At 32.9% G+C, this 26,345-nt stretch overlaps 14 protein-coding genes across 14 annotated transcripts; 5 read left to right on the top strand and 9 right to left on the bottom strand.

The window, feature by feature from the left end:
• Window positions 1–2: 2 nt before the first annotated feature.
• Window positions 3–1,961, bottom strand: CMP1 (calcineurin catalytic subunit A; the record flags this gene model as incomplete). The annotated part of the gene is made up of 1 exon (XM_020222648.1): window positions 3–1,961. The coding sequence occupies exon 1, from the start codon at window positions 1,683–1,685 to the stop codon at window positions 3–5; it is 1,683 nt and encodes a 560-aa protein (XP_020078546.1). The 5' UTR covers window positions 1,686–1,961.
• A 290-nt stretch (window positions 1,962–2,251) lies between these two features.
• On the bottom strand, window positions 2,252–4,005 carry SPE1 (ornithine decarboxylase; the record flags this gene model as incomplete). Its single annotated transcript, XM_020219451.1, has 1 exon — window positions 2,252–4,005. The coding sequence occupies exon 1, from the start codon at window positions 3,623–3,625 to the stop codon at window positions 2,252–2,254; it is 1,374 nt and encodes a 457-aa protein (XP_020078545.1). The 5' UTR covers window positions 3,626–4,005.
• Window positions 4,006–4,863: 858 nt separating this feature from the next.
• Window positions 4,864–6,522, bottom strand: VPS27 (ESCRT-0 subunit protein; the record flags this gene model as incomplete). The annotated part of the gene is made up of 1 exon (XM_020223860.1): window positions 4,864–6,522. A coding segment is annotated over one exon (1,659 nt), but the record flags the coding sequence as incomplete, so codon positions are not given.
• Window positions 6,523–6,636: 114 nt separating this feature from the next.
• ROT1 (Rot1p) lies at window positions 6,637–7,780 on the bottom strand. Its single transcript, XM_020220392.1, has one exon. The coding sequence runs from the start codon at window positions 7,415–7,417 to the stop codon at window positions 6,683–6,685; it is 735 nt and encodes a 244-aa protein (XP_020078543.1). The 5' UTR covers window positions 7,418–7,780; the 3' UTR covers window positions 6,637–6,682.
• Window positions 7,781–8,646: 866 nt separating this feature from the next.
• Window positions 8,647–9,606, bottom strand: HGC1 (cyclin; the record flags this gene model as incomplete). Its single annotated transcript, XM_020224015.1, has 1 exon — window positions 8,647–9,606. A coding segment is annotated over one exon (960 nt), but the record flags the coding sequence as incomplete, so codon positions are not given.
• Window positions 9,607–11,210: 1,604 nt separating this feature from the next.
• On the top strand, window positions 11,211–11,911 carry HYPBUDRAFT_164100 (uncharacterized protein; the record flags this gene model as incomplete). The annotated part of the gene is made up of 1 exon (XM_020222647.1): window positions 11,211–11,911. Exon 1 carries the CDS (start codon window positions 11,273–11,275, stop codon window positions 11,909–11,911), a length of 639 nt encoding a protein of 212 aa, XP_020078541.1. The 5' UTR covers window positions 11,211–11,272.
• Window positions 11,912–11,913: 2 nt separating this feature from the next.
• On the bottom strand, window positions 11,914–13,647 carry HYPBUDRAFT_154531 (uncharacterized protein; the record flags this gene model as incomplete). The annotated part of the gene is made up of 2 exons (XM_020222048.1): window positions 11,914–13,583; window positions 13,632–13,647. The coding sequence occupies 2 exons, from the start codon at window positions 13,645–13,647 to the stop codon at window positions 11,914–11,916; spliced, it is 1,686 nt and encodes a 561-aa protein (XP_020078540.1).
• A 406-nt stretch (window positions 13,648–14,053) lies between these two features.
• Window positions 14,054–14,710, bottom strand: ERG2 (C-8 sterol isomerase; the record flags this gene model as incomplete). Its single annotated transcript, XM_020218151.1, has 1 exon — window positions 14,054–14,710. The coding sequence occupies one exon, from the start codon at window positions 14,708–14,710 to the stop codon at window positions 14,054–14,056; it is 657 nt and encodes a 218-aa protein (XP_020078539.1).
• A 924-nt stretch (window positions 14,711–15,634) lies between these two features.
• On the top strand, window positions 15,635–16,786 carry HYPBUDRAFT_8846 (uncharacterized protein). Its single transcript, XM_020223818.1, has one exon. The coding sequence runs from the start codon at window positions 15,641–15,643 to the stop codon at window positions 16,652–16,654; it is 1,014 nt and encodes a 337-aa protein (XP_020078538.1). The 5' UTR covers window positions 15,635–15,640; the 3' UTR covers window positions 16,655–16,786.
• Window positions 16,787–17,471: 685 nt separating this feature from the next.
• Window positions 17,472–18,371, bottom strand: HYPBUDRAFT_154528 (aldo/keto reductase; the record flags this gene model as incomplete). The annotated part of the gene is made up of 1 exon (XM_020222047.1): window positions 17,472–18,371. The coding sequence occupies one exon, from the start codon at window positions 18,369–18,371 to the stop codon at window positions 17,472–17,474; it is 900 nt and encodes a 299-aa protein (XP_020078537.1).
• A 677-nt stretch (window positions 18,372–19,048) lies between these two features.
• Window positions 19,049–19,999, bottom strand: NRM1 (Nrm1p; the record flags this gene model as incomplete). The annotated part of the gene is made up of 1 exon (XM_020223816.1): window positions 19,049–19,999. The coding sequence occupies one exon, from the start codon at window positions 19,997–19,999 to the stop codon at window positions 19,049–19,051; it is 951 nt and encodes a 316-aa protein (XP_020078536.1).
• A 758-nt stretch (window positions 20,000–20,757) lies between these two features.
• On the top strand, window positions 20,758–21,621 carry HYPBUDRAFT_101769 (uncharacterized protein; the record flags this gene model as incomplete). Its single annotated transcript, XM_020218144.1, has 1 exon — window positions 20,758–21,621. One exon carries the CDS (start codon window positions 20,758–20,760, stop codon window positions 21,619–21,621), a length of 864 nt encoding a protein of 287 aa, XP_020078535.1.
• A 168-nt stretch (window positions 21,622–21,789) lies between these two features.
• Window positions 21,790–23,838, top strand: LRO1 (phospholipid:diacylglycerol acyltransferase; the record flags this gene model as incomplete). The annotated part of the gene is made up of 2 exons (XM_020222046.1): window positions 21,790–21,892; window positions 22,019–23,838. 2 exons carry the CDS (start codon window positions 21,790–21,792, stop codon window positions 23,836–23,838), a joined length of 1,923 nt encoding a protein of 640 aa, XP_020078534.1.
• Window positions 23,839–24,182: 344 nt separating this feature from the next.
• On the top strand, window positions 24,183–26,337 carry CRN1 (Crn1p). The gene is made up of 2 exons (XM_020219450.1): window positions 24,183–24,243; window positions 24,304–26,337. Exons 1-2 carry the CDS (start codon window positions 24,239–24,241, stop codon window positions 26,252–26,254), a joined length of 1,956 nt encoding a protein of 651 aa, XP_020078533.1. The 5' UTR covers window positions 24,183–24,238; the 3' UTR covers window positions 26,255–26,337.
• Window positions 26,338–26,345: the final 8 nt, after the last annotated feature.

The raw sequence follows: 26,345 nt of genomic DNA, 5'->3' as shown, positions 1-26,345 counted from the left end.
GATCAACTTTGAGACAATCTTCTTATTAATCTTTGGAAAACAGGACTATTATTTTCACTATTTTCAATATCTTTTCTAATTTTAGAATTTCTTTGAGCTTCTCTTCTTCTTAATTCTTCAGGAGGAGGAGGAATAGCTTCATTTTCCAAATCAGCTTTTCTAGCTTCTTCGAAAGAAGAGATAGTTTTTCTTAAACCTTCACTACCATTAAGTAATGAACCTTTTGGTAAGATACCACTGTTCATTTGTTTCAAATGAGCAACCTCTTCAGATTCCAGTCTTAAAACTTGATACATTCTAGAGACTCTACCAATTGCAATAATTTTATTACGCAAGGCAATTCTTTTATCTTCAAGAGTTTGATCAATTGGAACAGATGGTGGATTTGAGGTTGGAGAATTACTAATACTTGAAATATTAATATCTTCATTATTAAATGGAGTATCTTCATCCAATTCTTCTTCAGTACAAATGTTAAGAATTGAAACCAACATATCCGTAATCTTTTCACCAACAAAAGGTAATGACCAAGTGAAAACATCCATAAAATGGGGTAACCAATAAGGATGTGGAGATGCATTGAATTGTCTGATATTCATGACGTTATTTTCATATTTTAAAACTGCTGCTTTATTATTATAATTGTCCAAATAATTTGGAGCACTGAACATAGTTAATAAAGATGGGAACCCCATAGTTTTAGTTCGTTTATACATTCTATAACCAGCATCTTGAGCTTCATGAGCTCTTATGATTGAAAGTAATCCAGTTCTTTCTAAAAATTGACAAGAAGCTTTATATGTAAAAGCATAAGAACAACCCCTTACAGAATTCTTAACGAATGTTTGATCCATATTATCCTCATCATATTCTTCAATTGGATCAGCCCATAATAAATCACACATTAAACCTTTAGTTGGAGGTTCTCTAAATCTATCCATTCTGATTAAATCATCTAAAGTTCTTAAATCCGGAGAAAGACCACCATGAACACAGAAAAATTGTTTATTCATAATTGCAGCCAAGGGTAAGGCATTGAATGATCTTAAAGATTCTTCATATAAAGTGGAGGAATATTTATGTAAGCATTCAGATTTAAAAGTGAAATAATCAGTTAAATGAGCACATTCGTGATTACCTCTTAACATCCAAAGAGTATCAGGATAATTCAATTTTAAAGAATATAAATAAAGTAGACATTCAATTGAAAAAGAACCTCTATCGACATAATCTCCTAAAAATAAATAAGAAGTATTTGCAGGACTTCCACCAACTTCAAAAAGTTTCATTAAATCATAATATTGACCATGGACATCTCCGCAAACAGTAACTGGAGCAGGAACATCTAATAAGTTTGGTTCACTTGCTAATAAGTCAGTGGCATCTCTCAATATTCTAATCGCTTGTTCTTCATGTAATCTTCCTTCATGTATAAAATGATTTTTCAAAAATTCACAATTCGGTAAACCATTTGGTAAAAACAATTGTTCATCAGTTGGTTTAAATGTTGCTGGTGCATCAACACTAGTACAGATTCTTTCCTTGGTCGATAAAGTTTCCCCTTCTTCTGTTGTATAAACAGAAAAATCTTTCCCATGTATACTTTCCTTTTCATGCAATGCTTTCAAAGCATTATTTATTTTATGTATGTTTTCAGCTGCTTGGCTATCGCTATTATACGACATTTTGCTTCTTTTTTCTTTCAATAAATAAAACAGTTAAGAGTTATGGAGATGAATTCAACCAGTTTTTCCAATGTTGATGATGTTGTTGTTTAAACTAATCGGTAATCAAATAGATGGACGTGGCAACCAATTTATATTGTTAAGACGTTTGAGCGCGTTGCAACACAATAATAGACTTGAGCCGGCCTGGGAATTAGATCAACGCTGATGTAGCTGGGTATAATAACGTTAAAGCTCACTGTCGTGGTGGGTTTACCCTGTGTTTTGCAAAGTATCAGTGATTCATTCGTGTGAAGGATGATGATTCTTTTTTAATCATCTTTTTTTGTTTTTTTCCCGATTGACTCTAGACCGTACATTTTCATTAGTGCACGAAAAACTCAGAATCTAGACTTGGACCTCATACTACTAATAGAACTTACTGGGAATGATTGGGAAACAGCTTGAAATAGCTTGAATTACCATGAATTACTATGGAAAATACGTAGCAGTTATATATAGAGTAAACATTGATGAAATTGGTGCAACAAGGGTAAAAAAATACAGAAAGATTGAGTATTAATTGATCAAAAACCATAATCTGAAAGGTCTTCAGAGCTAACATAAATGGTATGAGCCACTGCTTTGAAACCATTAAAAGAAGTAGCGGCGGTTGAGGTATAGGCACCAAGTTTTGGGAAGTATAACCAATCACCGACCTCAACATTAGCCATTAAATTAGAACCATTAGAAACACAATCTAAACCATCACAAGTTGGGCCCCAAATTGAAAAACGATGATTGCCCTTTCCATTGGCATCGTTTTCAAATCCAAAATATGATTTGTTTCTATGGGTTAATACGTATGGAATTGGATTATAATGATCGAATAAAATACAATTCAAATTACCATAAACACCATCATTAATATAAATCATTGCTTCGATATTAGTAGTCGATTTAATTTCATTGGATAAATCTCTACGAGCAATGACATGAGTTGCCAAGGTGAAAGCATTTGCAACCATGAATCTACCTGGTTCAGCAATCAATTTAATTTGATGTTGTTTGATAAAATCACCTGGGAAAAATTGATTTAAAGATTGGGTAACCATTTTTGATGATTCATTGAAAGATTCATGTTCAAATCCACCACCAATGTCTAAAATTGACATATCAAATTCAAATTGATGAATAGCAATATCAAATATTTTTTTTGAATCTCTAATTGCTTTGAAAATTGAAGTTAAATCTTTTGCACCAGATCCAACATGGAATGCAACACCTTTAACATTCAAATTTAATTCTTTAGCCATTGGTAATAAATCAGTCAATGCGGCATTGACTGAACATCCAAACTTGGTTGATAATCTACATTGAGCAGTTTCATCATCGGTTGCAATACGAATTAAAATATCACAATTTGGGTGAAATTTCTTTAACTTCAACAATTCTTGACAATTATCAACAGTTGTTAAATTAACTTTGGACTCTTGTGAATGTCTAATAAAAGAATTGGTTTTACAAGGATTGGCATAGATGATTCGATTAGCATCAAAACCCAAGTTTAAAACAGTATCAATCTCATTTTTTGAAGCACAATCAAAATTAACTCCTAAGTTACCTAACAATTCGATAACTTTTCGGTCAGTATTACATTTAACGGCATAATATGGTTGAACTTGTGGTAAATTATTCTTCCAAGTTAAAAAAGAACGATAAACTTCACCCATATCTGCAACGAAAAATGAATCTTCCTCACCAGCTTCACAAATATCATGATCAATAGTGGCAATGTGGTTCAACAATGCTTCTCCAACCAAGTACGTACTTGGTTGGTTGGCTTGTACATCTTTATTGACCTTGATAGTTGTTTCAGAATTTTTGATCGGATGATCAATAAAATTAGATTCTAAAAATTGTCTTGAATCATCCTGGAAAACTTCAATAGATGGGGTCATAACTTGGAAATTTTTATCTCTATGAGTGTGTAATTAGACTAATGTATTCTTAATATTAAGATTTTGCTTTTCGCTTCTTGTTGGAATTCAATCACTTAGTTTATATAGTAAATTACCCACACACAAATGGTTTTCAATTAATGGAAAGGGCAAACGTATAATTAGTTCAAGGGATTTTAAAAGAGGGTGGAAAGAATTACTCACGGTATTGGTGAGTAAGTTATATTATCGGACTTCAAGCGGCAGCTCTCGTAGAAAATTAGAAACTTATAAAGGGCAGGAATTTATTTTTGACTTATTAAAGTATAATAAAATCAAAGGAACGAATTACTTGAAACTAATTCAATAGAAGTTGAGGTATTTATCTAAATACGTCAGTGGTAATGATTAAATCAATAAGAAGCAAATACTGAAAGTGATTCAGCTTAATTTTTTTTTACTCAAAATTTTCATGTCTGAAAAAAAAAAAAATTTGTTTGCTACATAAGAAAAAAAAAAAAAAAGTTCTTAAAAACAACAGTAGGAGGGTGAATGAGGGATTTACAGTAGTGGTTAGTTTGTTGATGAGCGAATTTTACAAGACGAACGTCAATTGATCAATTGTAGATTCCAATTGAAAATACCGCAAGGGAAAACTCATACGAAAAGGTCCTTTTATTTGAAGTTACTATAAAAAGCAAATTTAAATGCCGGTTGTTCTATAATTCAATCAACGGTTCAGGTTCGACACGATGTTTACTTGTAGCAGAACTTGAGGTTCTTGAATGCAGAAGAGGTTGGTCGAAATGGGGCACTGACGGTAACTCTTGTTGTAGGTTATTTATAGGAGATGAAACTTGGCTGAATTCTGAATCAATTCTTTCAATTGGAGGATACCTTGTGTTTACTGAATGGACTCTTTGAGGTTGGTTATCGATGGGGGCAGAGGTGTTTGATAATTGGGATGGGTCTGAATTTGGTAATTGGGAAGGGTTGGTATTTTGATCATGACCAGGTAAGGCTGGGTATCTGGATTCAACGCTTTCATTATCACTTTCTTCGTTGCTATCACTATCTTCGGGAGGGTACGATGGAGCAGTAGGATACGAAGGGTATGCAGATTGTTGTCTTTCTTGATTGTACTCATGCTCATTAGAATCAAAAGGAGTTGGGATTGAAGAGTTAGATGGGTAACTGGGATTACCTTGTTGAGAATTTGGATAAAATGAAGAAGGTTGAGTAGGTAATGTATGATTTGGGGGAGAATTCATTAAAGAATTTTGAGATTTCAGTTCTTCCAAAGGATATGGAGCAGCGTAAGGGTTTGTTTGCTGAGGTGGTAATCTTTGACCGGTTGGTTGTTGAGATTGCTGAGGTGGATAACTGGAGATATAATGGTTATTATAAGCTTGGTTCAATTTTGATTCTAAAAATTGGTCATATAATCTTGTAATGGTTGAGATTTTATTGTTCAATTCGAGGAAATGATCATATCTTTCAATTGACAATCTTAATGACTTATTCAATTTTGGTTTTAATTGAATGACTTTATTATGTAATTCACTTAAATTACGATCATAAATGATATTATTTTGTTTTGATGCATCGTTTTTAGTATTATTCATTAAAGTAATGAATAAATTGATGGATTCTTCTTCTTGCTGGTTTAAATCTTCAACTTGTGGTTTCGTAGGTTGTTCTGAAATGGGTTGTTGTGGCTGCTGTGGTTGAAATTGTTGAAATTGTTGAACTTGTTGAGCTTGTTGTTGCGGAACATTTTGTTGAGGTTTATTATCAAATGGTAAATTAGCATAAAAATCTGAAGCCGGTTGAGGTTGAGGTTGAGGCTGAGGTTGAGGTTGATTCTTCAAATAATTTTCTTGTTCAACATGTTGTTTATGTAATTTTTCTTGAGCTTCGAACTCTTTTAAACTAGCAGCAATTGCAGCTTTCATTTCTTCCGACTCATCATCTTGAGGTTGAGGAGGGGAAGGGGCAGCAGGGGCAGCAGGGGCCGGAGCAGGAGCAGCTACTTGTTGACCTGACTCTTTTAAACTCAATTCAATTGCTTTTCTAAGTTGTTCGTCCTCATCATTTTCTAAATCGACCGAACGATCGTTAGTATTATTATTATTATTATTTTGAATTTTTTGTAAATTGCCAGAATTTTTCAATTTGATCTTTTCATAACAGTTATCACAAACCCTAACCGGTTCCAAAAGACCCAAATGGACCAAGGGGATTGAATGCAGACTATGTTTTGAGCAGAAAACGCCTCCACAAGAACGACAATGATGTTTTCTATTCAAGACTGAAAAAGCGTCGTAGCAAATCATGCATTCATCATTATCGACCCAGTCTGGAGGGGCCTCCAGATCGATGAAGTTGGAAGATAATTGATTTATATTTGGATCTAAATCTTCGAACTGGAAACCTTGATTAAGTAAAGATTTATAAATTTTTTCAACGTAATTTAATTGTAAATTATTTTGGAAATAAAAGCTCCATTCTTTTAATAATTTCAATATTAATTCACCAACGGCCAATTTTGAATTATTTGATTGAACTTTAAAATCCTTAGTATTATAATGAATTTTAAAGATATAATCAATTAAATAATCGATAAATTCTTTTGAAGAAATTTCCACCAAGAAATGATAACCACCATTTTTAATACATAAATCGATTAATTTAAGGGTAGAAGTGATTAAATTAGGATTATTATAAGTATTGGTTAATCTTTTCTTTAAACTTCTCATACATTGTTTTGGGGGTAAATTTCTACTTCTAATTAAATCGGTGATTTCTAGAGCAATTGAAATATCGATTTCACCATTGGGGATTGATTCTGAAGTAGCTTCGATGATCTTCGAGTCCAATTCAGTAACTGAAATTGAATTCCCACTAAACCAAGACATTATCGATAAAGAACAAGATGGTGGCGGTTTATACGTTATCAGTGACACACTCATTTTAAAATAGTGGGAGTATGATTCGCGCACTACAAAAACATATCTATATATAAAACTAGACTACGAAATATATTTATAAATATGAAGGAATATATTAATACAAGAATTAACGTAAGAAGAGAATTGAAGAACCAATTCCAATAGAGGCCACTGCGGTCCACCAGAAGAAATCGTAGTTATCGTGACTTGAGGATTTAACTGCGGTAGTTCTGTATTGATTTTCCAAAGATCTTTTAACTCTTTTTCTTAAACTTGATTTTGTTTCTGAAGCTTTATCGGTTGGGTTTAATGCATAAGTGGGTAACATTAAAGGAGGTTTGTAAGCCAAGAATAATGGTTGCATTTGAGAACCATCAAATTGGTACAATTGTAAAGTATATCTACCATGATAATCATTTAAATAGACTCTAAAAGCTTTGAACCAAGTTTTCTGAAGATATCTAGTATACGAGGAGTGGGTGGCACTATCTCCATTACAAGGATCACTCAACAACTGTCTGCCATCCACAGCAATTGGTGTTAAGATTAACGAACCATTTGATAATAAATCATAAGTACCATGTTGATAAGTTATGGAAGCAACAGCGCAAGAGTGATTTTGAGGATCGGAGGTGATACGGTATAACGCTTCTTCAAAATGGCCATCTTCGGTGAAAGAATAAGATATACCGGGTAAATCTGGTTCGATAATCAATTCATCAACTGGGTCATAAAATCCTGGTCCGGTGAAAACAGTATTCGATTTTGACGACCAGGTCCCCACCAACTCTTTTGTACTGGGGGCACATAAGACTATCTGGGATAAGATGCAAATTTGTAATACCAACTGATGTACAAACATTTTGGATTAATGAAAAGAACGGGTAGTTGTTTAGTTTTTTTTGGAAGTTCCATCTTTTGATGTAGGCAGTGTGTAGCAGGGGACACTACCATTGCGTGTTCACTGGTGTGCGGGTTTTTGGCCGATTGTTTCGCCTGCTGGGAATTGTGCAGGTTACCCAAGCTACAGGTTGTCCTCGAGTTATTTGCAGGTTACAAAACTGCAGCTTATCGCCCGGTGGTTTGCAGGTTTTCCCAGCGGCTTTCTGCAGGTTGCAAAGCGCATCTTGGGGCTTTTCTTGTTTGCGGGTTGTGCTGGCATTTGCATGTTACCTGCGGTATTTGCAGGTTGCGCACATACTAGTACCTGCATTGTTTAAAAGCCAGCGGAAGCAGCAAAAAATAAAGTAGAAAACGACGCAGCGGCACGCCTTACAAGATCAGAAGGCACTCAATTGTTTAAATACATTTTGAGGTATTATGTAGAGGTTATTTAAAGGTATATATAAGGTATTATCAAAAAAAAATGCTTTTAGAGAACAGGAAGAGTTTTTTTTTTTTTTTATGGTTTTTTTTGAAAGGTAGTCTTTTAAATTTTTTTCCATTTTTTAAGTAAGGACTAGTAGCACTAGTAATGAGTAGAAACAATAAACGAATAACGATAAAAGGCAAACGGGAAAAAAAGAATGCTGCGAAAAAAAAAGAAAAACACAGAAAAACAGAAAAAACAGCAAAACCGAAAATAGAAGCCACAAAAATGGAAGATAGTCCTACTCCAGGCTAGTGGGAATGAACGTTTTGTACTGGTTTGACTAAGGGTAACATTGGAGATTCTTCATCACTTAGAGGGGTTGATATCCCCAATTTTCTAGGATCGTATTCGAAGATCAGATTGTAGTCATGATCTTTAACTGAAGAAATGGAGGAATTTAAACTAGTTTGGCTAGTATTATTTTGGATATTGAATTTATTTGCATAAGAATAATGGGGATGAATGAATTGTTGTTGATTATTATAGTTTATACTCGCATTTGAAGGTAAATCAACCGAAGGACTAAACTTCAGTAAGTTTTGTAAAACTACTGGTTTAAAAATAGGTTGAGGACTTACTGTAGGAAGATGATGAGTCTGATGATTTGATACAACTACCCCTGCGACTCCTTGATTTGATGGGGTAGAGGTTGGGGACTGAAAATTATAGGAAGTATTTGAAGAAGGAGGAGTATTTAATTTGGATTGATTTGGGAATTTATAAATTGATAAGATGGAATAAAAAAATTGTTGGGGACCTCTGGAATTAAATAATTTAAGAATGAATTCTGAAGAGTTTAAAATTGATTTAATTAAATTTTTCTTGATGAAGTTATATTTATTTTGATCAATTTTAAAATTTTTTTCATTTAATAATGCGTAGTTAATTTTTTGATGGAAATGATCATTATAATCTAAATTGAGGGTTTCGTTAATTAAATCAATGATGACTTTTGATAACTCGATTATACTTATATCAATCAATTCGTATGAGTATAATGAAATATAACTTAAAAATTCTTTAATTTTGAAAAATTCATTTTCTTTTATTAAATTAAAATCATTACTTTGAATTAAAAATTCTTCAATTGAAGGATCATTAAAATTCCAATCTAAAGTTGATAAAACATGTAATTCCATTTGTTTAAACATCCCTTGATCATATTTACATTTAGCACCACATAATTTAACTAATTCATGTAATTTTGGTAATCTAAATCTTTCAGTTGGACCTTTAAATTTACCACCAGAACCATATCCTAAATCATTAATTGATTTAATTGAATTGACTTTATCTAAATTATTCAAATTAATAAAATGATTATTCCCACCTTGTAATTTAGATGCAAACCATAAACAAGTTGTTATAATTAACTGGGATTGATCTAATAACACAATTCTTTTAGAACAGTATCTATCAAATATTTTAACTGCTTTATAAAAAACAAATGGTAATATTTTCAATCTAATTGACATTTTCAATAAAAAGTCAATTAATTTCAATCTAATTGAAAATGTCAAGTATGGTTGTTGTTTATATAATTCAATGTTTGGTTTGTTCATTTCTAAACTTTCTAAAAAAGTTTGATATATCTCTAAATCATATTCTTTCAATGATTTATCATGTTGTTGTAATTCCAGTTTATATAATTCATTGGGATATTCATATTGGTTAATTTTAATAAAATCATTTTCAAATTGAGCAACGGCATTATATTTATAACCAACTGGGTTATTTTGATATTTCGGTATGTCAAACATTATTGAAGTAAAAAGTCCCACCAAATAGCTTTAAAATTGAAATAAAAATAAGAATGAAAAAAGAAAGTGAAAAAGTAAAATGAATGAAAAAAAAAAAAAAGTGAAAGAAAACGGTTGTAAAAAACGGTAAACGGTTGTAAAAGAAAGTGTATTAGTTAGAAATGAAGTAATAACCTGAAAGAAGAAAAGAAAATGCAATAACTAAGAATATCTAGAATATAATTTTTAAAAAAACCCCCAATATTCAATTCCTAGCAGTTTTATCATATATATCATATACAAGATCGAAATAAGTTTTTTTTTTTAAAAGCTTATGATAGTTATAAAAAAAAAACCTGCCAAAAAAAAAAAAAAAGAAAAAAACACCAAAAAAAAAGAACGTTCGTAGATATACTTAAAGGTTTTGAATTAAAACTAAGAGAAAGGAAACTAATTAAATATATATTTGGCAGAATTTTTTGTTTTTGTTCCTTCAACGTAACAACATCATGATTAGATGTATGTTAAAAGAAATAAAATCAAAAAAAATCATTTTTTTTTTTTGGTTTGTTTGGTTCGTTTGTTTTTTAAACCTAGTAATAATAAGCTATTGTATAGATTAAAGTAACAAAGTAACAAAGCTTAAACCCACACGATTGATGTAAGTCCATTTTGTGGGACATGTAAGTATTCTGTTGCCTGACTAATTGTTACGAATTGGTACATGGTACATTGTCCCATATCGATTTCTCGTTGAAAGCATCACTTGAGAGAGTCGATGCCTTTAACTTTTCTTTTTATTTTGATTTTCAAAATTGGTATGTTTTTTTCAACTTAGTGATTGAGGCCGTCAACTATTGTTTTTCGTCTCGACAAAGTTTAATCAATGTATAATGGCTTAATCTATTGGATGATCTGTATGGTGTAATGACCATTTTGAAAATGGCTGGTTAATGACGTTTAATCCCAATAAAGTTTGGTATTTCCTATTTGACGATTAAATGCATGGTCTAGTAAATTAGCATTTGTATAACCTTTTCAATAACATTTTGTATGCCTTTTGTTTAGCATTTTGTTTAGCATTTTGTATACCTTTTGTTGAGCTTTTTGTATGCTTTTTGTAGAGCCTTTTGTATAACATTTTCAATAACATTCTCGGATTATCTACCGTTACATCGTCAATTTATTTAATCGTGTTAGTCTTATCTAATTAGGGTCTATACTACAAGGCAGTGTATACCTTATAGGCACAAGTATGGTTGCCGTTCACATTTTCGTGATAACTTACTCTTTGCCCCTTACTTTATGTACGCTCCAATAATCTCGCTATTGGGAATGTTGGACTAATTCAATAACTCATACCCGGTTTTATTGAATTGAGGCGTGTTTTCCTTATTTCTTATTAAGTAAATTCCCTGCATTTCCCTAGTGATATATGATTCTCCTTTTACGAGTGTTTGTACTCTGTGGTTCGATTAGGGATAGTCGGTTTTTTACAGGTTGGCGTTTTGGATGTTATTTTTATTTTGATTTGTTTTTTGTTTTTTTTTTTTTTTTTTTCTTTTTCATTTTTGCAAACCAGTTGACTTCAATACCTGCTTTGGGGATGAACAAGTTTGTCTCTTCGGTGTTTGGTAAGAACTCCGAGCTAACGAACGAGCCGACTATAGATTATAATCAAACCATATACAATACAACCAAGTATGAAACCAAGGATACTAGGCACGATGAATCATCGAGGTATAATGATTTATTTGAAAATATTCCTGTAAGCACCCCTGGGAATCTTGACATTCCAGTGGGAACCCAAGAATTGAATAGGCAGTTGAAACATTCTATACAAGTATTGAACAATCAAAATGATTTTTTAAAAGATTTGAATGATTTAGTGGATGAGAATGACAAAAAGGAAGATGGTGATGACAAAAAGGAAGACAAAAATGATTTTGAAGCAAAATATAACCAATTGCGAAAAGATTTCATTGAAGAAATATCAAATCATCATGCGTTTTATAAATCATACCAAAGTTTATTATTGAAATATAAACAATTGAAAACGAGTCAAGATTCAAATGTTGATGATAAAATTAATAAAATTAAAAGTATAACTACTGATCCATCAATTAAAAATCTCTGCGATGAACTTTTATTAGATTGTAATCAAAAAGATTTATTAATAAACTCTTATAAACTAGAATTAGATGCTGCTAATTTGAAAATTAGCCATTTAGAAATCAAAAAGTAAAATTATACTATATGGGAAGAACTCATTGATGGAACAATTGAATGAGCATCAATACTTATTCCATCTTCTAATATACCTTCATTAATACATTCGTTTATAATATGATCCCATTTACTTGTAATAACACAATAACATTGAGATATGCTAACGAAAAATAATGCAATGATCATCCCTAACCATAATCCAACTAATTCTAATTTAAAATAAAATGCAAATAAAAACGCAAATGGTAATGCAATCAAATAATAACTAATAAGGCAAAGAATTCCTCCAATTTTTTGTCTTCCTTGTCCTCTTAAGATCCCTCCGGTTGAAGCGGCCAAAAAATCATTAATTTGATAAATTGATCCAATAATTAAAACTTTAGATGCTATTTTAATAACATTTGAATCACTGGTATATAATGAAGCGAAAAATGATCTAAATATAATAAGAAACCCTCCACTAATTAACCCTCCAATTAATGATAATAAGATTGTAGCATTACTTGAAATAATGGCGGCTTTTTTCGATGCTGCTCCAATAAACCATGCTATTCTAGTCGATGCAGCTATTGATAATGCAAATGGAATTTGATATAATAATACACAAGTAGTGGAAACGATGGATTGTGCTGCTAAAATATCAGTACCAAATTTAGATGCACTAAATGTAATAATTTCAAAAGCTAACCATTCAGCTTCAACCATTAGAACCCCAGGAATTGATAAATTGATCATTTTATTCCAATTTTGGAACATCACCTTATTGAAAATTGATTGTCTTGGTATACATTGATAACCATTAATTAAAAAAATATAACAAAGGAGAAGAAAACACATTAAATAATTGGTTACAACAACTGATAATGGAGCACCAATAAAACCTAATCCGATTTTACTATTCCAAACTAACAAATAATTTAAAAATGCATTTAATGGTGCACAAATTATTAAAATATAAGTTGATGCATGGAAAATTCCTTGTGATTGTAAAAAATGTTTTGAATTTTCAAATATAATGAATCCTGGAATACCAATACTTAAAATTTTCAAATAACTTGATGCCAATTCAATTAATCTACTTGAATCAGATCCTAATAACATGGTTAATATTGGTTTGGATCCAAATACCCATAATATTAACATTGGAACATATAACATCATTAATAAATAATTACATCTAATAAAATGTAATCCAACAGTGTTGAAATCACCCCTACCATAAGCTTGTGCACATAAGGTGTCAAGACATGTAGAAACCCCTTGAATAATTGCATATCCACTAATATTAGCAGTCATGGATGATAAACTAACCGCAGCCAATTCAACTGATCCCAATCTACCAACTGAAAAGACTGAGGCAACAGTAAGAGAATACTGTAATAAAAAGGTGATAATAAGTGGGATAGAATATTTTAATAAAACTTGAATTTCAGTTTTAAAATTGGTTTCTGGCTCTTTTATTAAATTATTAGAATTAATTGATAAAATTTCACTAATATCTAAATCATTTTGTAAAAAAGATGAATTTGAATTCAAATGATGTAAATGATTATCGTGTAAACTGGATCTAGACTTATGACTAGTCAAAGTATGGAAATGATTTGGTATATGATTTGTACCAGCACTAACAATCGATGCTCTTCTTTGTTGAACATAACTTAAAATTTCATGTTCGTCAACAACATCATCTTGGAGAAAGTCAGAATTGCTCAATAAATGAGACGATTCATCAACACTGGTTCTTGGAGTCATTTCAAATTCTGTAATGGAAAAGAAGAAGAGTTGCTGAAGATTTTGAAGTATTTTTGAAGTATTTATATGATAAGCACTACTTAGATAGGTAGTAAATTGCGAATGAAAAACAAACAAATCTCGATGTCATTCTCAAGATTACTCGAGCCATCGAGGTATACGGTACATTTGCTCCTGCTGCCGCCAATACTACTACTACTGCTGCTGCTGCTGCTGCTGCTAACACCACCACCGCTGCTACTGCCACTGTTACTGGTATAGATACCGGTGAGGAAGTATGTTGCTGCTGGTTTACTATTATTGTAGGGTGGACCCGTGGTGGACCCCTGCGCAGTGCGATTGCAAAATAGACGTATATATAAATCTATGGACGAATATATTTAGGTCAGGGAAGTTGGCAAAAGGATTAGAATTTCCCCTTTAATAAGTTGAGAATCATGTCCTTACCGGTGTATAAACAGGTTCTATAACAAGTATAAAGATCTAAGGTTGAGGTTAAAAATGAAATCATTCCAAAAGGTAACATTGCTGGAATCCAACCCTGGGCCAATTCTAAAGCATACCCACCGCTAGGGACACTGTATTGTTTGACATGACCTCTTTTCAAATGATGTTGATCACCAGGATAATACATTTCTGGTTCTAAGGATTGGGGGTAAGCAGCTTTTTGGTGTTGAGCCAAAATGGTGAAATAATCATCAGCATAATGAACTCCAGAGTGTCCTTCGGTACCGGTAGCACTACCAAAGAAAATAAGGTATTCTGAAATTGAAGCATGTAATATAAACATATTCCCCATGGCACCACCGGCGTTATTGAAAACCCAGTCGTCAAAATTTAAATCATTGATCAAATTTGGATAAGCTTTTTGCAATTCTGGAACAATGTCAATCATGATTTGAGTCGTATTACCTTGAGGGTTTTTAGCAATAGCATCATTACAAATCTTCAGTAATACTTGGGGATCGAAAACAAAATGGTTGGGTAACCAAGTTTTAAAAGATACTTCTAAAAAGGCAAAGAAACCTATAATGATCGGAAGGTAGAACGTAAGGAACTTCATACTGGGAATGTTAAGGAAACACAACTAACTTGAAGAAGTAGGAGGAATAACTCATCTTTTTATTCGACGGATTTTTATACGAGGTAAACGAGTGCGACAAGATTCAATGGGAACGAGAAAGTCAATGGGTACGAGTACGAAAAGTCCATGAGGAGGAACGGGACAATTCCACGAGCAGGAATTAGGAACGTCCAAGACAATTCGTGGTGGCAGGATTGGGAAGGAGTGATGGAACAATATCTGGATCAAACTCGGCTTGCAGAACAATTTCAGTACGTAACGATCATAGCTGGCCAAGATCAATAGCATTCTGTTAGTCCGCAGTCAACCAAGCAGTAATATCCAAGTCTATTGATCAGTTTAAGGGTACCAAGGTTTGTATAATCGGTGTACCAAAACTAATCAGTACTTCGTGTACCAAAGCATATTCAGTATATTAATCAGTATAATCAGAATTGGCCTTACCAGTATGGGTGTAGCATTGGTATAACGTATTGTTAACTGTATTGGTATACCCATATTAGGATAATCGTATCAGGATAATCGTTATAGCATAATCAGTATTAGCATAATCAGTATTAGCATAATCAGTATTAGCAATCAGTAATAGCAATCAGTAATAGCATTCAGTATTAGCAATCAGTATTAGCATTCAGTATTGGTGCAATCGTTTATTTGTCAGAAGAGCATCATACCCTGACTAAATCAGCAAGTGCATACGAAACAGGCACTAGGGCATTGAGTATCAAGGGTTCCACTAGAGGAGTAGAGATGTAGAGAAGTAGGAGCAGAGTAAGTTAGTAGAGAAGAGTAGGAAGGGTATTGATAAGGTGCCATTACATAATCAAGCACATGCACGTGACCAGGGATCAAAAGATGAAGAAGGAAAAAAGATTAGCTATTGAATAACTACTACATCCCCAGGGCAAGATGACTGATAATGTACATTCATTAAACACGATTGATCGATTGTTATCGCGGGACTCGATTCCCAACACGTCCAAGTTGATTGAGTTACAGTACTTATGCTCATTGATACCGTATTGTACTGATATTGATCAAATTGTGGACCGATTACCATTTGAAAAATATGCAAAAGATAAAGAATTATCAATAATGTTACAAATATATCAAATTCAATTACACTTATTTTTCGGAGGCCAATCGATAAATTATCAACGAGTGGAGAAAAATTTCAAATCAATCCAAGTTAATAATTTATCAATTGGACTAAAATCACCCAATGATGAATTATTATATTTAAGAATTAAATATAATGATTTGCTAACTGATTATCAATACCTATTAGCACCTAATGTTGAGGAATTCAAATTCATTGAGTTGGTTAATAAGAAATTGATTATATTAAATAATTTAAATAATAAAGATGATGAAGCAATTAATTGGTTAATTAAAGATATTCAATATAAAATATTAATCTGTTTATTACTTAATGGGAGTGATTTTAATAAACAGAAACTTCTTACTTATATTAAAGAATCCAATTTGACCATTGATAAAGAACCAATTAATGAATATTTTGAATTAATCTATCAAAATAATCAATTTATAAGTTTTGAAAAATTTCAAAATTTTATCGAATCAATTAAAATAACCTTCCCAATTTTTAATAAGATTATTAGACTCAATGAAATTAAATTAATATCTAATTTTCTTGAAAATAACCTTGCTAATTTACCATTTTACTATAAATCAATTTACTTAACTAAAATTGAAAATTTTTTCCCCAAATTCGATATCAATATTGAAAATTTAATTAATCAAATGATCATTAATAATAAGTTCCCTCCAGGTACTACCATTAATCAACTGAATGGATTACTTGAATTTCCGTCCTTCACCAAATTTAATGTTTTGAATAATCATATTAATCAAATTGGTGAAGTAATTAATCAATTAGTTGATGTGACTGCAAACGTGTAATCCACCTGAAGGTCAACTATTAACGAGAAGGGGCTGTTAGTGCATTGTGTACCTACAACTGGGGCAGCGGCAGATGCGAAGCAATTACGTTTATTGTAAGTAGGATTAGTTAAATATAATTTTGTAACTCATTAATTGTTTATTTTTAATGTAAATTCACAAAATTAACGGTTGTCGTTCGCTAATTTAGAGACGATGCCGTTAGCCATTGACGATTAACTTTAGTATTATAATATCGATTAACTTTAGTGTTATAATATCGTTTAATCTTGTTCAAAACGGTTGTAGTAAAAAAAAATTTAAAACAATAGAAATTGGGGTTCCGCTAGTGTAGTCTAAACCGATAGCCTATATTATTGAGCCTTCAAACTACAATGCCATACCCCAAGAAATCCTCAATAGACATTATACGGATTTCAGCTGATGCAGCGCTAACTAACTTTTTTAGATTAACAATCTGAGGAAATTAGTTAATTCGTGTTATGCTTTCACTCTTTTTGATAGCTATTGTATTCAAATACAATAACTAAAAAATATCCTTGACAGTTGAAATTTGATACTCTAACTAAAACTTGTACTAAATATGTGCTTAACGTACCGAAAGTATAATGGAAAAATCGTTGATTGCAGATGGGGTGATTTATTTTAATTACCTAATATAGGTTTGTCAATTACATCATGACCAGCCATCTCTGAAATAAGAGTTTGATTAGCGGAAATCATTACAACAGTTATAAACCTTATTTCTCATGTATTATGTACCTATAATCTGTATACATTACTACATCTTGGAATTAAAACAGTTATCCAAGGATATTCATTTATAGTGGCCATACTCCTTAGTCCAATATTGTCTTAATGTTTTTTGTTTACCCAATTCACTAATTTGTTTAATTTCTTCATTAGTTAATTCGAAATCAAAAATGTCAAGAAATTTACCAATTCTTTCTTCTTTGGTTGAAAGGGTAATTGGTAAAATACCTTGTTGTAAAGTCCATTTCAATAATATTTGCTCTTCTGCTTTATGATACTTTCCACTTAATTTTTCAACATAGTCGTCAATTGGTCCTGGTTTACCCTTTGACAATGGTCCTAATGGGCTATAAGCTTCAACCAAAATATCGTGTTCTTGACAATATTTGACAATTCCTGGAGTTTGTTCTTGTAAATAAGCATTGAATTCAATTTGGTTAACAGCAGGCTTAATCTTGGGGTTGGAGTCTAATATCTCCTGAATGTCCTCGACTTTGAAATTTGAAACCCCAATGGTTTTGGCGTATCCGTCCTCAACCAATTTTTCTAAATTCTGCCAGGCTTCAACCAAGCTAACTCCATGGAATGATTTCTTAATATATGGAGAATGTAACAAGTACAAGTCAACGTAAGGGGTCTTGAACTTATTTTCCAATTCTTTAACCAAAGATTGGTAAGGGTTTTCGTAAGCACTGCGAATGGTATACAGACTATCCCCAGTGTTATACTTGGAGGTGATGAACAATTGATCTCTGGGGACCAGTTGGATAGCTTCTCCGATTTCACCACTGGTTCCGTAAATTTCAGCACCGTCAATGTGGGTAAAGCCTTTCTTGATGGCCAATTTCAAAGTGTCAACTAATTTAGTATCAATTTGATCTTGACCAAATTTGAACCAAGCAGTTCCTGCGCCGTAAGCAATGGCAGGAATAGTAGCACCGTTATTAAGTTTGAAGGTTTGCATTGTTTGATCTGATGTAATCTGATGAATTGTAATCATATTGATGTGGATGCTGACTATCAAGCCTTTATAGAAGATCCCGCAAGGGTGGTAAGGTGTGGATTGTGGCTTAATGATTGATTTGTCAGGCTCCTGAGGGCATAGAAGGACATTACAGCTTCGGAACAAGCTTAGGTTCCGGATGGGACTACATGAAATAGTCATAGTACGGACTGCAGTAGTATAGATTGAAGCCGGGTTGAAGTACTATGGATTGAAGCCGGGTTGAAGTACTATGGATTGAAGCCGGGTGGAAGTACTACGGATTGAAGCCGGGTGGAAGTACTACGGATTGAAGCCGGGTTGAAGTACTACGGATTGAAGCCGGGTGGAAGTACTACGGATTGAAGCCGGGTTGAAGTACTACGGATTGAAGTACTACGAATTGAAGTACCGATTGAATCAGTTTGGAATCTAAACGGCTTGGCCATCTACAGATACGAATTTAGCAGCACCACGGCTTCAACAGTACATTGACAGCGCATTGAAGTACGTTAACAGCATATTAACAATACAACCGAATGACTCAGTACAATGAGGAGTAGACCTAATGAGTCAATTCGGAGGCTACACGGCTTGACTTGCTTGAACAGGCAATCTACAATAGTATTATCTAATCATTTAATCATAATCTATACAAGTTAGTAATAACCCGATCCTAATTGTAATAAACTTTTTGCCACGCTGAAGCTATTTGGGGTGCCAAAATTATGTTCTTTCAAAGGAGAAGAGGTTAAGATATCTCTTTTTTTAACGTTAATTGCCAAAGAAGATTCATCGATGGTTTCATCGATGGTTTCATCGTTATTGACCAAGTTTCTAGAAGATTTAATTGGGGTTTTCAAGATTTTATTAATGGAAGGTAAGTTTGTTTGGTGGTGGAAAGTTTTAATTGAAGGATTTGATAATGGTAACTGATTATTTTCATTATAGAAAGAAGAATTTTTCTTTATTTGAAATAATTTTAATTGATTTTTCTGTTTAGCAATTGAGCTTAATGAAGGTTTTAATTTTAAGTTTCGATGATTATTACAACTTGCAATTGATGAATTAGTCTTGGTTTGTAAGTTGATATTAATCGACGATTGGTAATGCGTTGGGGATGGTGGGGTAGCACTGGATACCTGACTCATATTGAAGGAGGTTGGGGTTGAATGATTTGATTCATTTGGTTTAATATACTTTGTATATGAATTAAATTTCGATATTGGACGCGTGGTTTCGTTATAACTAATTTTTTTATTAATTTGTTGTTGAACCTTATATAAAGCCAATTGTAATTTTAATTTTAATTTAGTAGCAGCTAAATCAGCAGTTGCATTTTTATTATTACTTATTTTATAATCTGAAAATGAGTTACTAGTGAAACTTTTATGGTTGGGTTTTCTAATACTGGATATTTTCTTGTTACTTGGACTTTTGTATGGAGTTGACGGTCTGGATACACTATTTAATAAACTGGTGATATTGGTTTTCAGTCTATTAAGTCGATGGGGAGTAGAAGTATTTTGATTTTTATACGGAGAATTAACATTCAAATTAATTGGTGCTAAAGCAATTCTCTTGGATGGGGTAGATGCACTAATAGACATGATTAGCTATATTCTATTTAACTTATAACTTACTAATAAGTAATAGTTCATACCTTTGGCAATTTGCTTAATATATAAATTGAAAATTAGAATCCTCCAAAACCGTGAATCAATCCTATAAAGCGTGAAAAATAAATAAACAGATCCAACACCAATACCTTGACAGTAAAATAAACAAATACTCACTTTAGTGCTACAAGTTGAATAATTGTAAATACTTTAATCGTATCGAAATTGTTAATACTCGATTGAGGATGTAAACAAAATCACAATAACGTCGCGTCTTTATCTTCCAAATAAACATCTACTCCAGGTAAGTACCTGAGCCTTATACGAGATCTTGTATAGGAAGAAGCTGGTCTTAATAATACCGTGCCATTAGCCATCACGTACAATAATGGCAATTGTACAAATACACCTTTATCAATTACGAGTCTTTTAGACCGGACGTGTTGCTTCAGCACTACAAACGTAAATAAACACTCTTTTCTGTCACTATAACAAACAAACAAACGGGTGTTGCTGACTTGATGGTGTGATGGTGTTGGTGTTGTGATGGTGTTGGTGTTGTGATGGTGTTGGTGTTGTTGGTGCTGGTGTTGTTGGAGTTGGCGTCGATGTTGTTGATGTTGTTGTTGGTGTTTAGTAAAGGTACGGGTGTGGTCCACGTGACCCTTTTGTGCGCCCGTACACCAAGCCCGCCATCCCTTGATAAGCGTCTGATAAAACAAAAGGAAGGCAATTAACCACCACCAACCATGTCGATAAGATCAAAGCTCTCATCATTGAGAGAATACCTCACTCCTATAAACACCGAGTCCAACTTCTCCACCACCGGAGAAATTTCCCCGGACGAGTTTGTCAAGGCCGGCGATTATCTAGTGTATAAATTCCCAACCTGGCAATGGGGGTCTTGTCCTGATAAGTTAAAAAAATCGTTTTTACCTCCTGATAAACAGTATTTAATAACAAGACACGTTCCTTCGTACCAGAGGGTGTCCACATACTATGGAATTGACTCTACCAAGGACGAGGATGAAGAAGAGGAAGATGAAGACGGTTGGGTCAAATCTAAACCAATTAATAATCGAGATCACGTTGATCGATTAAAGAAAGACGATCAGAACCAAGAACAGGATATAGATGATCTCATTGATGATTCGGTGGAAGACGATATCGAAGATGCAGAAGAAGATGATGACGATTTCCAACAAATTGATTCCAATAACGAAGTTCGTAAATACGATTTATACATTACTTATTCTACTTCTTATAGAGTACCTAAACTTTATCTTGTTGGGTTTAACTCAAATGGTATTCCGCTATTACCCAATCAAATGTTTGATGATATAAGTAATGATTATAAAGATAAAACTGCAACCATTGAAAACTTGCCAATCACTTATAACACCACCTCGATATCAATTCATCCTTGTAAACATTCGTCAGTCATGAAGGTCTTGATGAAACATGCTAAAAGAAAGAATTCCGAACCAGATATTGCCGATCTCTCCTTAGAGGATACTGGCATTAGGGTAGACCAGTATCTCATCATCTTCTTAAAGTTCATTGCCAGTGTCACTCCCGGTATAGAATACGACTATACCATGGATGCGTTATAATACGGTAGCAGGTCTGCGTGTTTATAGTTTATCAATAGAATATCTAAACCCTTATACCGTTGTAAGAGCGCAAAAAAGTATATCAACTGAAAAAAGTATAACTGAAAAAAAAGTATATCAACTGAAGAAAAAAAAAAAAAAACAATCAGTCAACATCATTTACTGAAAATGCCTAAACCAATTAAACGGAAACTGAAATCAAAGCAGGAGAATAACGATAATGAGCATGCTATCTTATCTTCGATTGGAGATAAGATTGCGAAAACAACCGGTATAAATGTTAATGAAGATGAAGATTCCAATACTGCAACACCAGAATTAACCGAATCCTTAGAATCAACCGAAGCAATTGAAAAGAATAAAGACCAGTTGAAAAAAGCATTACATAAAAGCAAAGACTCAAAAGAATTGAAGAAGAAACTTTACCAATCGAGAAGAGTTGTCTTTGCACTTGGTGCAGTGCTTGGATTATTATTAACAATTTTCTTATCAACTTTTTCAAATCAAGATTTAAGAAATGAATTAGAACAAATTGTTCGTTTTGATTCTTCGGCATTTTTCCTGGATGACTGGAAAGATTTGTTGCCTGCTGGAATTCAATCAATGTTGAATGATTTTGAAAATAAAGATTCAAATAAACCTGATGAATTAAACGGTTCAGCAGAATCTTTTTCTGCTGGTAAAAGAATGGTGGAACAATATAACTTAACTGCCAAACATAATGTTATTATGGTTCCTGGTGTTATTTCAACTGGTATTGAATCTTGGGGGTTAAATGAAGACGGGGATTGTCCTTCAATTCATCATTTTAGAAAAAGATTATGGGGGTCTTTTTACATGCTTCGTACCATGATCTTAGATAAAACTTGTTGGTTAAAACATATTATGTTAGATCCTGAAACCGGATTAGATCCTCCTAATATTAAATTAAGAGCTTCTCAAGGTTTTGAATCTTCTGATTTCTTTGTTGCTGGTTATTGGATTTGGAATAAAATTATTCAGAATTTAGCTGTTATTGGATATGGTCCAAATAATATGTTAAGTGCTAGTTACGACTGGAGATTAGCTTATTTAGATTTAGAAATTAGAGATGGTTATTTTACTAAATTGAAAACTCAAATTGAAACTATTTATAAATTATCTGGCGAAAAGTCAATTTTAATTGGACATTCAATGGGGTCTCAAGTTATTTTTTATTTTATGAAATGGGTTGAAGCCAATGGTGATCTTTATGGTAATGGTGGTCCAAATTGGTGTAATACTTATCTTGATTCAATTATTGATATTAGTGGTAGTATTTTAGGTACTCCTAAAACTATCCCGGTTTTACTTTCTGGTGAAATGAAAGATACTGTTCAAATGAATCAATTGGCCATTTATGGTTTAGAAAAATTTTTCAGTAGAAAAGAAAGAGTTGATTTAGTTAGAACTTTTGGTGGTGTTCCTGCAATGTTACCAAAAGGTGGTGATGTAATTTGGGGTAATTTAACTCACGCTCCTGATGATCCTTCAAATACTTTAATCACAAATTCAACTGATGTTGAAATTGAAGGTACTAAGAAGGAATCAGTTGGTAATTTTATAAGATATATTTCCAAAAAAAATCTGAGTGCTAGTCGTAATTTTACTATAGCTACTTCGATTGATTATATTTTAGATTTTTCCCCTGATTGGTTTTCAAATAGAGTTAGAAGTCAATATTCTTATGGTATTGCTAAAACTAAAAATGAATTATCGAAGAATAATCAAGATCATCTGAAGTGGTCAAATCCTTTAGAAGCTTCTTTACCAATTGCCCCTGATATGAGAATTTATAGTTTCTATGGAGTAGGTAACCCAACGGAACGGGCTTATAATTACGGTGATGATTTCACTGCTTTATTACCAATGACCATTGATTTAGAAAATGAAAACCCAATTTACATGGCCGATGGTGATGGAACCGTTTCCTTATTAACCCATACAATGTCTCATGAATGGAAGAAACCAAACTCTCGTTTCAACCCAGCAAATATTAACGTGACAATTGTCGAAATCAAACACGAACCTGATAGATATGACATTAGAGGTGGTGCTAAAACTGCTGAACACGTCGACATCTTGGGTTCTTCGGAATTGAATGAATTGATTCTTAGAGTTGCCGGAGGTCAAGGTGATAAAATTTCTGATCGTTACGTTAGTGACTTACATCAAATAGTAGATCGCATGGTTATTTAATCACTACATTGGTCTAATTGCCTCGTATCTTCTTCATTTCTTGTTCTATAATATTTATATTCTTTAGTTTATACCTTTTTACAGTGTTCTTTTAGATGTACGGGTCCTGTATACCTTTCCCTTCTTTTGTTTACTTGTTTTCTTTCTTTGCACTGAAAATTTCAAAAGGAAATAATCCGATTACGTTTCGATTACCTGTTTTGTATCGATTCAAGCCAGAATTTAATTGAACAAGTTGATTGTAGTACTTCAATTGCATCAACTTACCATCCATTCTTATAGTCTAGTATTGTTAAGGTAGTCACCAGCAGTTTAGACCTTTTTTTTTTTACAATTTTCAACTTGCTAAGTTTCGTCACTCGTTATCACGAATCGACTTTAAAACGTCTCTTCAATCATTATGAGGTATGTTTAGTGAATTGTTTGTAATGTTTTGACAGTCATACTAACAATTTGGTGATGTAGTGGTAAATTTGTTAGAGCATCCAAATATCGTCATGTATTTGGTCAAGCTGCTAAAAAAGAATTATGTTATGAAAATTTGAAAATCACCAAGAACGCTTGGGATTCAAATATTATTAATACTAATGGTAAATATATATCTGTTAATTGGGATGCTTCTGGTGGTGGTGCTTTCGCGATTATTCCAATTACTGAAGTTGGTAAAGCTCCTGATACTGTGTCCTTATTTAGAGGTCATAAAGGTCCAGTATTAGACACTGCTTTTAATCCTTTCAATCAACAACAAGTAGTTAGTTGTTCTGATGATGGTAAGATCCTCTTGTGGGACATCCCAGAAGATTATTCATTCCACAAATATCTTAATGAAAATGACGAAGTTAAAGATATTATCGAACCAACTAAAGTTCTTTCTGGTCATACTAGAAAAGTTGGTCATGTTGGCTTCCATCCATGTGCAGAAAATATCTTAGCCTCTTGTTCAATGGATTACTCAGTTAAAATTTGGAATTTGGAATCTGGAGAAGCAGTCCATACTTTACAACATAAAGATTTAGTTACTTCTTTTGCTTTCAATTATAATGGTAGTTTATTAGCAACTACTTCAAGAGATAAAAAATTAAGAATTTGGGATATTAGAGCTGGTAAAGTTATATCTGAAGGTCCTGCTCACTCTGGTGCTAAACCTTCTAGAGTTGTATGGTTAGGTAATACTGATCGTATTATAACCACTGGGTTTTCTAGAATATCTGATCGTCAAGTTGGTGTTTGGGATATTAATAATATTGATAAGGGCCCAATTGATGGCTTTATGGTTATTGACGCCTCCTCTGGTGTTTTGATTCCAATTTTTGATGAATCAAACTCAATCTTATATTTAGCTGGTAAAGGTGATGGTAACATTCGTTATTATGAATATGAAAATGATGTCTTACATGAATTATCTCAATATAGTTCAACTGATCCTCAAAGAGGTTTCGCTGCAGCTCCTAAATCCACTGTTAATGTAAAAGAAAATGAAATTTTGAAATCTTTCAAAACTGTTAATGATCACTCTATCGAACCTGTTTCCTTCATTGTTCCTAGAAGATCAGAATTGTTTCAAGATGATATCTACCCGGATGCTCCTTCTTCTAAGCCAGCTTTAACTGCTGAAGATTGGCTCAGTGGTAAAGACAGTAATGGACCTTTATTATTGAAAATGGGTGCCATTTATGAAGGAACTCAGCCAGATATAAGAGAATCTGAACCTGCTGTTATTGTTGATGAAGCCAAAGCCAAGGAAGCTTCTTCAAAAGAAGAATCCATCAAGGAAAAGCAAAAAACTAAGGAAAGAGTTGAACAAAAAGAAAAAGAAATTACAAGAGATGTCACTGAATCCAGCTCTGCTAAAGAATCACCTAAAGCAACTGTTGATGATTTATTGAAAACTTCCACTAAAGTCGACACTATGCTCAATAAAGTCAATGACGAGTCTGACGATGAAGATTCAAAGAGAATAAGTCAAGCAAGTAAAGATGATGACTGGGAAAAAGTTGAAAAACCTGAAACACCAAAAGTTGAACCAAAAGTTGAACCAAAAGTTGAACCAAAAGTTGAACCAAAAGCTGAACCAAAAGTCGAACCAAAGAAGGAGGAACCAAAAGTTGAACCTAAGAAGGAAGAACCAAAACCTGAGCCAAAGAAGGAAGAGCCAAAGCCTGCAATTAAAGAAGAATCTAAAATCGAATCTAAACCTGATACTCTTTCAGCTCCAGCTGCTAAAGAAGCATCTCCAAATACATCCAACTCCACTAAAACAGCAGGTGCCCCAACCTTAAAGGCAACTGTAGAAAAACTTGCAAGTCTTGTCGAAAATTTGGAATCTCAAGTAACTAAGTTGACTGATGCCGGTTTAGCGAAGGACGAAAGATTAAAAGTTTTAGAAAATAAAATAGATGAATTGTTGAAAAAATAGACATTTAAAATATGCCTTTGAAAATAAAATAGAGATATATGGTGTATATACTAGAATTTCCTTAGTTATTGTTGAAATACTACGAATTTTT

This window comes from Hyphopichia burtonii (genome assembly GCF_001661395.1).
Source record: "Hyphopichia burtonii NRRL Y-1933 unplaced genomic scaffold HYPBUscaffold_1, whole genome shotgun sequence".
NCBI classification, from domain to species: Eukaryota; Fungi; Ascomycota; class Pichiomycetes; order Serinales; family Debaryomycetaceae; genus Hyphopichia; species Hyphopichia burtonii.
Note: the sequence above shows the minus strand (reverse complement) of the source record. Positions and strands in the feature narration are given on the sequence as shown.